The sequence below is a fragment of the Danio rerio genome, chromosome 4 (genome assembly GCF_049306965.1).
Source record: "Danio rerio strain Tuebingen ecotype United States chromosome 4, GRCz12tu, whole genome shotgun sequence".
Lineage (NCBI taxonomy): Eukaryota > Metazoa > Chordata > Actinopteri > Cypriniformes > Danionidae > Danio > Danio rerio.
In genome coordinates this window covers 74,911,125-74,922,560 of record NC_133179.1, presented here as the reverse complement: position 1 = coordinate 74,922,560, position 11,436 = coordinate 74,911,125, and the positions used below count along the sequence as shown (strand labels likewise).

The following is an 11,436-nucleotide window of genomic DNA, read 5'->3' as shown; positions in this document are numbered from 1 at the left end:
GTTCTACACCTGCACTGTGGAGAGCATCCTGCCTGGCTGCATCACCACCTGGTATGGAAACAGCACCAGCAGCAATCGCAAAGGCCTACATAGGATTGTGCGAACTGCTGGACGCGTAGTAGGAGGTGAGCTTCCCTCCCTCCAGGACATCTACACCAGGCGGTGCATGAGGAAAGCCAAGAGAATTATCAGTGACTTCAGCCACCCAAGCCATAGACTTTTCTCTCTGCTACCCTCAGGCAGACGGTTCCGCAGCATCCAATCACGCACCAGCCGACTGAAGGAAAGCTTCTTCCCTCAGACTATCAGGCTGATGAACACTTAACACATCCACACAGACTCTTCCATACCCTCACTGCACACCATCAATATATAGCATGCACTGCACTTTAACCAATCCATACTTAAAACAATACCTACAATGCCTACAACAACTATATGGACTGTGTGGAATGTGCACTGTCTGTATTTGCACTGTCGCTGTATTTGCACTATTTTGTACTGTCTGGAGCAGCACCTAAGCTTTTGACTCACCATAGTACACGTGCTGCTGATGATGTGACAATAAAAGTGATTTGATTTGATTTGGCACACACACACACATATATATGTGTATACCCTCACAGATCTCCATTTTCTTTCTGAGAATGTCCAGATGATCGCACCCACAGACCTGATAGTATGGCCTTTTCTTTTTCCTAATCATACAAATCATTTTTTAACACCCAAATTCTTCCAAAATCAAAAATTTCCGTAACTGAAGATTGCCATAATGTCAGTAATGACCCTGTCTGGGTCCAGCGGTCGGCCACTCATCCCTCAATCTAGTAAGGCAGGAGTGGTTCCTAACTTAGCTCCTGAAGATTTTAGCTCCAACTTGTCTCAACACACCTGCATGGATGTTTCTAGAAAGCCTAGTAAGACTCGTTGCTAGCCTGATAGTGTTTGATTGGAACTAAACTTTGCCTCACATAGGAACTCCAGGACCGAGTTTGGGCACCCCTGTATTAAGGTTAGTAAGGGTTGTGATTTTCATTCAGCTTTTTAGGATATTTTAAGGATATAAAGCAGTGATTCTCAAAGTGTGGTATATGTACTGCTAGTGGTACACAGGCTTCTTCTAGTGGTATGCAGAGGAATCATAGAATTAAAAAAGAATGTTAAAAACACATTTAACCCTTTGCGTCCTACAATCACACCGGTGTGATCACAGGCTAAACCCAAATCTGCTTCCCTGCAGTTACTTGCATTGAGTCAGAGAAAGACACAGGCAGTGCTAGTCATAAAACAAATCCAATTTATCAGTATACAAACATATGCCATTTAAAAAAATACACATAGGTAATAGCAAAACACACAAAAATACACATGTAGATGTAAAATACACAGTGATATCTATGGTGACGACTATAATAATCATTTTACACATCATCTGATGATGTGCATTATTCAGATCAGATACACAAGGAAACTAGAATCGCCACAGCATCAAAGCAGTAGATCCACCGCTCTGCCCCGGTTTTTCATGTTGATTCACATTTATTCGCCTTCAGTGTACGCTGGGGGAGATTCTGCAGGAGGATGTTGAAAGCATGGTTCGGGGATTTCTTGAGGACATTGAATGTACTGTTGGGGGATTTCTGCAGGAGGGTGTTGAATTAAAGGGCTGCTGTCCACAGAAATCTGCAGGATAAAATGTACATGGTCAGCTTAAGTTATTGGTTGTGGTTTAACATGGTAAGTCATCATATTTAAATAAAAGTCTGCAGCAACTACTGGTTCACATGGACTTTAAGGGTATGGACATTTAAGAGTGAAGAATTACAGACAGATATTGGGTTTGTTGGTTCTTGTGAAACCTCAAGCTTTAAAAGTAGCTTTATCCTTTATGCCTAAATTTATCTAATGGGGTCAGCTGATGTATTTCTCACCTGAGGAAAAAAGCAGCAGGTGGCTTTACAGGCAAACGCAGATAGGCAGATGGAGATGAAGAACTCAAGGATGGCGAACACCAGCAACACACCACTGATTCCTGAGAGGCGAGTCTGAGAGAACATTCAACATGAGCATACAGGACAACAACAACAAAGAGTCAGTAATCAGTAGTCCTTTAGGTATACTGATGAAACTGAACAGAGTTTAAAAGTGCTGTTTAAAGATTCCATAGGGTGAAAATCTGGCATACCCAAGTATACATTTTCAGTATGGAAATGGCAAACCTTGAGCTTCAACACCCTCTAAATGTGTATATTGTGAAATCTGACATGTGCATTTGTAATGAGGTAACAAACAAACATAAAGTGCTGTTGAATGCATGTTTATGCATGGTGTCATATCACTCCTGTTACTGTGAATTTCTGAGAAAGGTAACCAATAAACTTCAGAAATTCCTCTGTTTAAACAGAGATTGATATTATTTCAGCCACAACACTTAATAGATAGCTCTGCTCCACATCCGTTGAAACAATTGTCTTCTGACAAGAAGTCTTATCTAGTTTTTTTTGACAACTGAAGTAATGTCAAAGTACATTATGCTGTGTGAGCTTCAGAGAAATGAGCTGAGAGCAGAGCTCATTAATATTCATGACTCCTCCAAATCAATTAAATCAGACTTTTCCATTCAAGGGCCAAATTCTTTGGTTATAAATTGACCTATAAAAATATTTATTTTGCACATACCTAAGCCACATACCTTGTAGATATCAGAGAACAATTTAAACAGTGTATCAGTGCATTCTGTGGCACCTTTATGTCAATATTTGTATCCAGTGTAAATGAACAGTAATATCTTGTCAAGTTCTGGACAGCATTGGACAGATGAGTGCAGATTACGCTTGATTTTCACAAGTGCACCGGTCACACAGTGATCTTACTGTAATTATAAAATAAAACACTAATACTAAAATGATATCAATATAAAATCTGATGACATACCCTGTAACCATAGCAAGAATAAGGGTATCTGCAGGAAGGGTCAGTGAATCCAAAAGCCAAATCCAATGAAAGTATAATAATGGAAATGCCCGCAGCTATAGCACTGAAAATGTTCATCCCGAGGGAAGCTCTCACCTACAGTAGAGACACAAAAATATAAATGTTTTGTATCATGTTGTGTTAACACTTTGTGGTTAAGCAGATGGTAGATTATATGGAAAGTGATCAAAATGAATTGACTAATAAATAAAATATAGGGTCCAAGTACAAAAGATTCATGTGTATGATTAAGTGACTACATAGAAAGAGTCTAGACCAGTGGTTCTCGAACTTTTTTCACCAAGTACCACCTTAGAAAAAAATTGTCTCTCCAAGTACCACCATAATGACCAGTATTAAAATATAGCGTCGTAGGCCTAATTAACCAGCTATAGCTGTGCACAGTTTAAAAACGAGGCAGATTAATTCCTATTATTAAGAATATGTATTATTGTCAGTCACTTTAAACATTTTAAATAGTCTAAACATTAAATTAAATTAAAGTGTGCTTTTAAAAGTTCATTTAATATGGCAATGTTCTTAAAAAGTAAAAAGAAAACTGCTGTATTTAAATCTAAAGTATTCATAGTAGCCTGTTCATCAAAAGCTGGAAATGTTGACTGGACCTCATAAATATAGGCTATGTGTCATATTCATACACTTTCTGACAAATCTTAAAATATATGTTAAATGTATGGACACATGACAGAGTTCATACAGGCAAAATCAAGCACTTTAAAGCACTTTTTCCAGCACCTATTTTTTTTTTTTCAAGACTGACATGCTATGTATTGAAGACCTGAAATGTATTCTCAGCAACTTAAAAATCATTGCATGGGAATTGATACAAATAAAACCATTAATAATAATAATAATAATAATAATATTTATTAATCATATATTAATAATATAATAAACCTGCACTAAATGTTTGTGAAATGTTTTTTGGAATCAAGTAAAAATACTATTGCACTGCTAAAATAACACAAATTTGAGTAAATAATACTAATATTAGGTAAAAGTACAAAGTACTCTTTTATAAAGTAGTATAGTTAGTTACTTTTGAAAAAAAACCCATCAGATTTTCATTATGAAATCACTTTTTTTTAAGTGTAAACCTGATTGAATGGTTTAATTGCTTGAATCCCAAAGCTACATGTATAGGAATTTGCACTATACAAAGGAAGTGTGGTTGATTTTTCCTTTCATGACAATGAATCTTTTTCAATAGCACTGGTAAAACCACCACATAATCTTTGAGGCCATAGAGACAATTTTTACCCATTTTAAACGATATTTTCAAGCTTTGAAAGGTTTAATTAAAGTATATGATGAAAAGATTCCATCTGAGCACGCAGGCGATCATGAGAGCACTTGCAGTTCATTTGAAAAAAGCCTATTTAAAAGCTTGCATATCTGTTTTAGCGATTAGCGTACATGACTGCGCTCTCGTGTTAAAATAAAGCACTCGCCAGTTATTGCGCAATACCTCAATTCCCGCGCCGCCATTCAGACTATTTAGAGGAGTGACAGGTCAGAGGCGAGTCGACTCGCTGCCAGAAAGCGAAACGTGTATGTAGATTATCAAATAGGCAGGAAATATGTCCGCAGTTTAATTACTCTGCTAGACATCTCTACAGTGAAAACATCCGAGAAGCATTATTCCAACAAAACATTTGTTTTAAGTTGTTTTTTCTGTCTCTGCAACACAGAAAGCCTTTGTCCCGCCCTTACGTTTCACGCAAAACTAGACAAGGTCGACGTGATTGGTCACTTTTTATGTCAGTCAAATCACCCTTCAGAATCAATTCTTAAACTTCAGAAACTGAATTTCAGCAGCTTATGACACAATGCACTAAAATAAACACTCCAAGCACATCGCTGTGATCGTACGCTTCACAAAATAGCCAATGCTGATCACATCAATGTTCGCATCAAAGGATTAAAAGTGTTAATTGTTTATTTCAGTATTTGGTGATTCCTCCAAGTACCACCACCACAGTTTGAGAACCACTGCTTTAGAACATTTTCAGTCTGATCACTTCACATTTGCTAGTGAATGTGTTGAGTTATGATAAACTGTTTACCTCAGCTCACGCATCAAGTTTACATTAAGCTACAAGAGCCATGAAAAAAACAATTGTTGTGTACATACCAAACATAAACCGGCTGGTGAATTCATTTTGTTTTCCGCAGCAATGGAGAGCGAACCTGCAGTAATGTACTGAGAACAGAGAGAAGAGCAAAACTTGGATGTTGGAAATTATATATACACAGATATACATGTTACTTTGATGAGCATTTTACTGCCACAGAAACCACCCCTCCCTCAACTGCTCAATACATTTGCATTCTTCTTAGTAATACACTAGACTAGAGGTCTGCAAATGTCCGAATAAAATGCTGTAGCAGTCTGTAACTCTGGTGAAATTTGAATGGGAGCGTGCAGTCTAATAATTCAGCACTTCTGAATCCCGACAATATTTCGAAAAAGTAATCACTCACTGCAATTCGTAACTTTTTGATTTAGTGGCTAATTCTTATGAATACATACGATGTAATTTGTGCAATTTAGTACGATTTGCTCATCACCCATTGACGATTGGGGTTAGGGGTGAGGTTGGGTGCCAAGCCTCTTTTTTAAAATTGTACATTTTCGAACGACTGAACTCGTATTCGTACGAATTAGCCAGTGAACTGACAAAACGTAAAATACTTACGTTTCCTCATGAGATCAGGCTGGAACAGCAAATCTGGGAGTTTCTTATTCTTATTAAGCGCCGGTTGTTATTAAGCGCCGGTACAGCCAGTGCTCAGGGCCGGCGCGTCCATAGAGGCAACCTAGGCGGCCGCCTAGGGCGGCGGAATAGAGAGGGCGACACTACCCTCACCACCTACACCCTAAGTTATATCTGTGTCTAGGACGGCAGAATAGAGAGGGCGGCGTCCGCAACAGTACCCTCACCACCCGCGCCCTCAGTTATATTCGCATCTAGTGTGGTAGAATAGAGAGGGTGGCTTCCGCGACAGCTCTCCCCCCACTTTCACTTTAGGGTTGAGGGTTGCGTCCTTTGCCCAGAACGGCCTTGCTCAGGAATGTTACACATGCTGAACGCAGTGCTTTCTGCACATGCATTTTATTTGCACAGTATGTGCGTGCATCATTTGCATAATGTTCCTCAGAGCCGGCTTCACCATGGCAGAGCAAACTGAATACGTGCTGTCCTTGAAGGAGATTGAGAAATGTTTTAACTTGCATTAGAAAATGGTCAGTTTGCTGTTGGGAAACCCACTTCAGGCAAGTCTAATGTATGGAGTTCTTTCACATGCATCATAGATGCAAATTACCCTTGGCATGATGTGATAATACCTCAGTTTTACCCGTTAGCAGTCAAAGGGGTTGCACACCGGATGAGTCACTCAGCGTCGTACCACGCAGCTCTATGCATTTTAGAATCCTAAACATCCCACATAGCAAAATTTCTCTGGCCCAGCTCTGGCCCACACAATCAGGTTTTGCTTGGCCCACATGCCGCAGTGAATTACGGTACATGACTGGACCAAATCTGGCTTCCAGACAAGGGCAAAACACGGACCATATCTGGGCCAAGTCTCAGCCAAGTTAATAACTCATAACTGGGCCTGAACTGGGCCAGATAGGTTGGTGTGTCACGATTGCAATGAAATTGATAAACCCATGGAGTGATGCGCTTTAGGCACACTATGGGCACGCTTTTTCTCAAAGTGACCTGATTGGTAGAATTTTTTTTCTTTACTCAAAAATGATTTTAGTGTATTTTAAATGTGGGTCAAGACTGGCCAAACTCACATGGCCCACTTATCAAATGTTTAAATCTGGGCCAAATACTACGTTTTTCATCTGGCCCAAATCTTGTGTGCCGCCTTAAAGACGGTGCCACCTCTGCCAAACCCGGGCCATGTTTGGCCCACATGCTGTATGCCAGTGCCGGACGAATGCCTGCTGTGCCAGCTTTATGCCAAATCTGGGCCAGAATTCTTTGCTACTAGGGATAGCTTTCCTATCAGAAAGTGCACACTGGTTCTGCAAGTAGGCAGCTGTCGACAGCTGTCTGTTCACTGTTCTGCCGCGCCACAGAGAGCCATCTGAATAGTTTCGTTTTAAAGAACATGCGAATGTTCACATTCGGCAAATGTTACTTCAAACTGTCATATGCGGCGCATCCGGTGTGCGACCGGCTTCAGAAGACTGGGACCTCAGGTTTAAGGAGGCACTCATGTCTCATCACAAAGGGGCAAACAAAATAGACATTAAACCTAAAATCTTTGCACAACCTACAGTTTTATCTGTTATCTCTCTCTTTAGGTAGTACCCAATTAAACGTGAGATTTCAGAAACCAGGTCTAAATCAGTTGGGTCAAGTACAAAATTATTCTAAGCGGGCAGCGGGTAAACAAAGACTCAGAAAAGGAACAAAAACATCATCAAATGTCACTTTAGGGGTTCAACTGTAATCATATGAAGCTCCAGGAACACTTTTGTGTGCCAAAATAATGTAAAAGCATCTTTGTTCACCAATGTCTTCCATATCAGATCAGGGAGTCTGTTTGTGTGTTCAGTGCTGCCTCTAGTGGCAATACGAGATACTTAATAAACATGTGCACAAAGCATTTACATGTTCTTTTAGTGTGCTTTCACACTTGCCTTATTTAGTTGAGTTGAATCGCACTAGAGTTCATTTTCCCTCTTGGTGCGGCTAGTTTGGGCAGGTGTGAATGCAGCAATCGTACTCAAGTTCGAATCAAAAGCAGTCCAAAAAATCGTACTGAGACCTGCTTGAAGAGGTGGTCTCGTTACGCCTTCAAACGAACCCTGGAGCGGTTCGTTTGTGGTGAGAATATTATCCATACTAAAACAGGTCCAACCGCAAAAAGTACTGTGCCTTTTGGACTAATCCAGCTGCTGAAGGGCGATGTGCTGTGCATTATGGGATATGTAGGAAAAATATTTGTTGACAGCGCTTTACCAACAGAGAGAGAGAGAGAGGGGAAAACATTACCTGATAGATCGTTGGTAATATTTCCACAAGATGACGACGTCGCAGTTTAGCTAAATTGACTAACGCCTCCTCCTGAAGTGACGAGCGATGCATTAAAACACTGTTTTCCAGCAGCATCCACGCTTTATTCTCAAAATGTATAGTTTGTCTAAAGCAGGGATACAATCAGTCAGGGCAGTCGTCCCTCCAGAGTAAAAAGCGACATTTTGTGTCTGCCGGTTTGTTTACTTGCAGGAGTTCTTTCACGTTTTCCTGCACGTACATTCTGACCAATCAATAAGCAGTTTAGGTACTATGTTCAACAACATCTGGCCAATGAGTAATGTGGATTTTGTCACATGACTGCATTTTGGTCCTTTTCAACTGGTTAGAACCAAAGCCAACAGTGTGGTGTGAAAACGACCCAAAGACGGCAGAAAATGCAATAATGTATCATTTATTGCCCTTGGCCCAAATGAAGCAAACTACAGATGTAAAAGCACCCTTAGGGGCTGTAAATGTGACAGTAAGAGATATTCTGGTTGATTACCCACTGTAGCTTGTGTTATCTATAGATAAGGACAATTTGTTAAACTGTATTATTGTTTCTTACAATCAGAGATCCCCAGTAAGCAGCACCAGTGTGGAAGAAGAGATAATATCCATGATTTGTACACACGATTCCCAACAGTATGGTCAACACACCAATCATTATCTGCACAGTCTGTGAGAAATAAGAGTAAACAGTGTAAGAGTGATGAGAGTATTTCATGAAGTAAAGCAGAATAACATGCTGTGTGTTAATGTGTGCTATACTAACATCAAAAATAATTGTCTGGGTTTATTTCTCACCCCGAGGGCTTTTGGTTGGCCTTTAAGAAAGGCCTGAATTCCTTGAAGAGGTGAAACTCCTGCTACATGCTGTATGCGCACAGGCACAGAAGAACTGGTCACAGTTGCTGTTTGTGTCAGTGGTTGAAGCTGGATGACAATCGTTGAAGGATTCATGGCTCCGACAGTCACCATTTCAATCTCAGAGTATAAAATCAACCTGTACAAAATCAGCAAAACAGGATGCCGTTATCAGTACAATATAGACACCGGTAAACCTTTTGTCTTCAGTTTATTTCCGACAGAATGTGTATTTACGTCTGAAAACATGAGCTGCAGCATTCAGGAATGTTTTTTTTTTTTAATTTAAAGTGTATCTGGACACAGCTTTAACACCACATTGTTACGGTGCCAAGTCTATTTTTGTGGTGCTGCTTATGTTTAACTAAAGGGACAATGCATTGATCACCAAAAACACACTGAATGACAGTAAAAAAGTAGTTAATTTAACCAAAAATGTGCATTGGTAATCCACTGATTTCTAAATATTCAATCAAATTAACTTAAAAATACAACAAAGATAAAAAAAAACAACTTTAAATAATTTAATAAATAAAAAAATATTGACTACCTACAAAGCCCTGAATAGCTTAGCTCCCCAGTATTTGAGGGAGCACCTGGTGTTTTATAGGCCCTCTCATCCACTACGCTCAATTAATTCTGGACAAATGTTTATTCCCAGAATATCAGCATCGACTGTAGGCAGTAGATCTTTCTCTTATCTGGCACCTAAACTCTGGAACGGCCTTCCTAGCACAGTTCAGGAAGCAGACACACTCTGTCAGTGTAAAACTAGATTAAAAACACATCTCTCTGCATTAGCGTACACACAAAACACACATGCTGTTGAAATCCAAATCCTCTAAAGGATTGTTACATTATAATTTGATCGCAATCTGCGATTATGTTAGTCTGTTTTTCTTATTCCCAAGGTTTCCATAATGCTGGACCAGACCATATCCTGAGCAGATGCTGTGGTGGTCATGGAGACTGTAGAAATTTAAAAACCAAATAAAAAATGATGTACAGCTGCCAAAAATTCAGCATCTTGCTCAGAAAAAAGGTTCTTGATCACAAACAAAACATGAACCCTCCTCTAGCCTTAATGTTACTGCAGATCACCAGAAAGCCGGTCAAACTGGTTTTGCACCTTACACTTGCTGTGAATGTAAAGGTAGAGAGGGATTCGTTAGCCACCCCAAACCAGTACAGAATAATGATGTGTGTCTATCAAAGATGATGTATAAATCACATGAATTCCTGCATACCCGTTCACACTGCGGTCCGATAGCAAAACACCAGATTTGTATCAGATTTAACACCATGTTTGAAAGTGGCACAAATCAGATCAGATGCCATTCGGTTTGGGCTGTTCACACTGCCATGACCAAAACAGATCTGAGTCACATGTGGGCAAAAACATCAGATTCAGACCACATTGACCTGCAGTGTGAACGAAGCCTAAAGTCACTGTGTTAAACTGTAGAGTTGAATTTTCAACATCAAAAGTGGTCAGAGCAGAGATCAACATCCCATAATGCAATTCACCACCAGAATTCAACAAAAACACACAAAATACAGAAACTTTTTTAATGAACAGAGGTGTAATGATCATGTGTGTTTAATCAATGGAAAAATCACAGCTCAAGTTTAAAATGATCAACATCACCTACATTTTAAAAGCCATTCAAGGTCCACTTGTTACCAAATAAAGGAAACACATCCATTATTATTACTTTAGAAAACACAGATATAATAAGTATTTTAGTATGTAACGTACTGTCTTACCTAAAGCAGAATCCCGTCTTCAACTGTGCTTTGACTTTCTCTTCTGCTGTAACTTTACACCAGCGCAGTGATTCCCAGAAAGAAACAGGAAGCAGGAGGAGTTTTCTGCAGAATGGCCGCAGGTAAAGAGCCTCTCCCTCAAGCTCTCGGTTCGTTTTTTTTCTATATATATATATATATATATATATATATATATATATATATATATATATTTTTTTTTTTTTTTTTTTTATTTATTTATTTATTTTTTTTGCTCTTTTATTTGGGTTCCTAACGTTCCTTGCCAGATGTGAGCCTTGGATAGCATTGTACCTTCACAGGCCTCTTTATTCGGTACACCTTACTATTGTAAGGAGTTAAAGCAGTGCCGGGTTAAACCCTTATTTGCTTTCAGACCTGTCATAATCCATCGTGGCATATGTAACCTTTTTTTCCTTTAAGCTATGGACTCCAGATTAAAAGAACCTGATAAATATTACTCTTTATACAGTATACACACACACTACTACATCTTCTAATAGTGGAGAATATCTATGAATATGATGCTCCAGTTCAGAATCTTTTATTTTTTTAATTACAATATACTTAATTTTGGTCAAAAACTTCATATGTTTGTTTGAATGATAAAAACATTTCTTATCAGCCAATCACATGGCCTTTAGGCATGTAGACATGGTCAAGAAGATCTGCTGCAGTTCAAAGTGAGCACCAGAATGGGAAAGAAAGGGGATTTAAGTGACTTTGAGCGTGGCATGGTTGTTGGTCC

General features: G+C 39.3%; 1 protein-coding gene across 1 annotated transcript; it reads right to left on the bottom strand.

Moving 5' to 3' along the window:
• Window positions 1-1,274: 1,274 nt before the first annotated feature.
• Window positions 1,275-10,715, bottom strand: si:ch73-56d11.5. Its single transcript, NM_001328009.1, has 7 exons — window positions 10,671-10,715; window positions 8,844-9,042; window positions 8,605-8,715; window positions 5,129-5,197; window positions 2,935-3,069; window positions 1,932-2,045; window positions 1,275-1,683 (listed from the first exon to the last, which is right to left on the bottom strand). The coding sequence occupies exons 2-7, from the start codon at window positions 9,015-9,017 to the stop codon at window positions 1,540-1,542; spliced, it is 747 nt and encodes a 248-aa protein (NP_001314938.1). The 5' UTR covers window positions 9,018-9,042; window positions 10,671-10,715; the 3' UTR covers window positions 1,275-1,539.
• Window positions 10,716-11,436: the final 721 nt, after the last annotated feature.

What these genes read in the sequence shown, in the direction of transcription:
- si:ch73-56d11.5 (NM_001328009.1), bottom strand. Translation starts at nt 9,017, where the DNA reads ATGGTGACTGTCGGAGCCATGAATCCTTCAACGATTGTCATCCAGCTT. An exon ending in GCCAACCAAAAGCCCTCGGG is followed by an intron (nt 8,716 to 8,843) that starts GTGAGAAATAAA and finishes TATTTCTCACAG; the next exon opens with ACTGTGCAGATAATGATTGG. An exon ending in CCTGCTGCTTTTTTCCTCAG is followed by an intron (nt 1,684 to 1,931) that starts GTGAGAAATACA and finishes TTTATCCTGCAG; the next exon opens with ATTTCTGTGGACAGCAGCCC.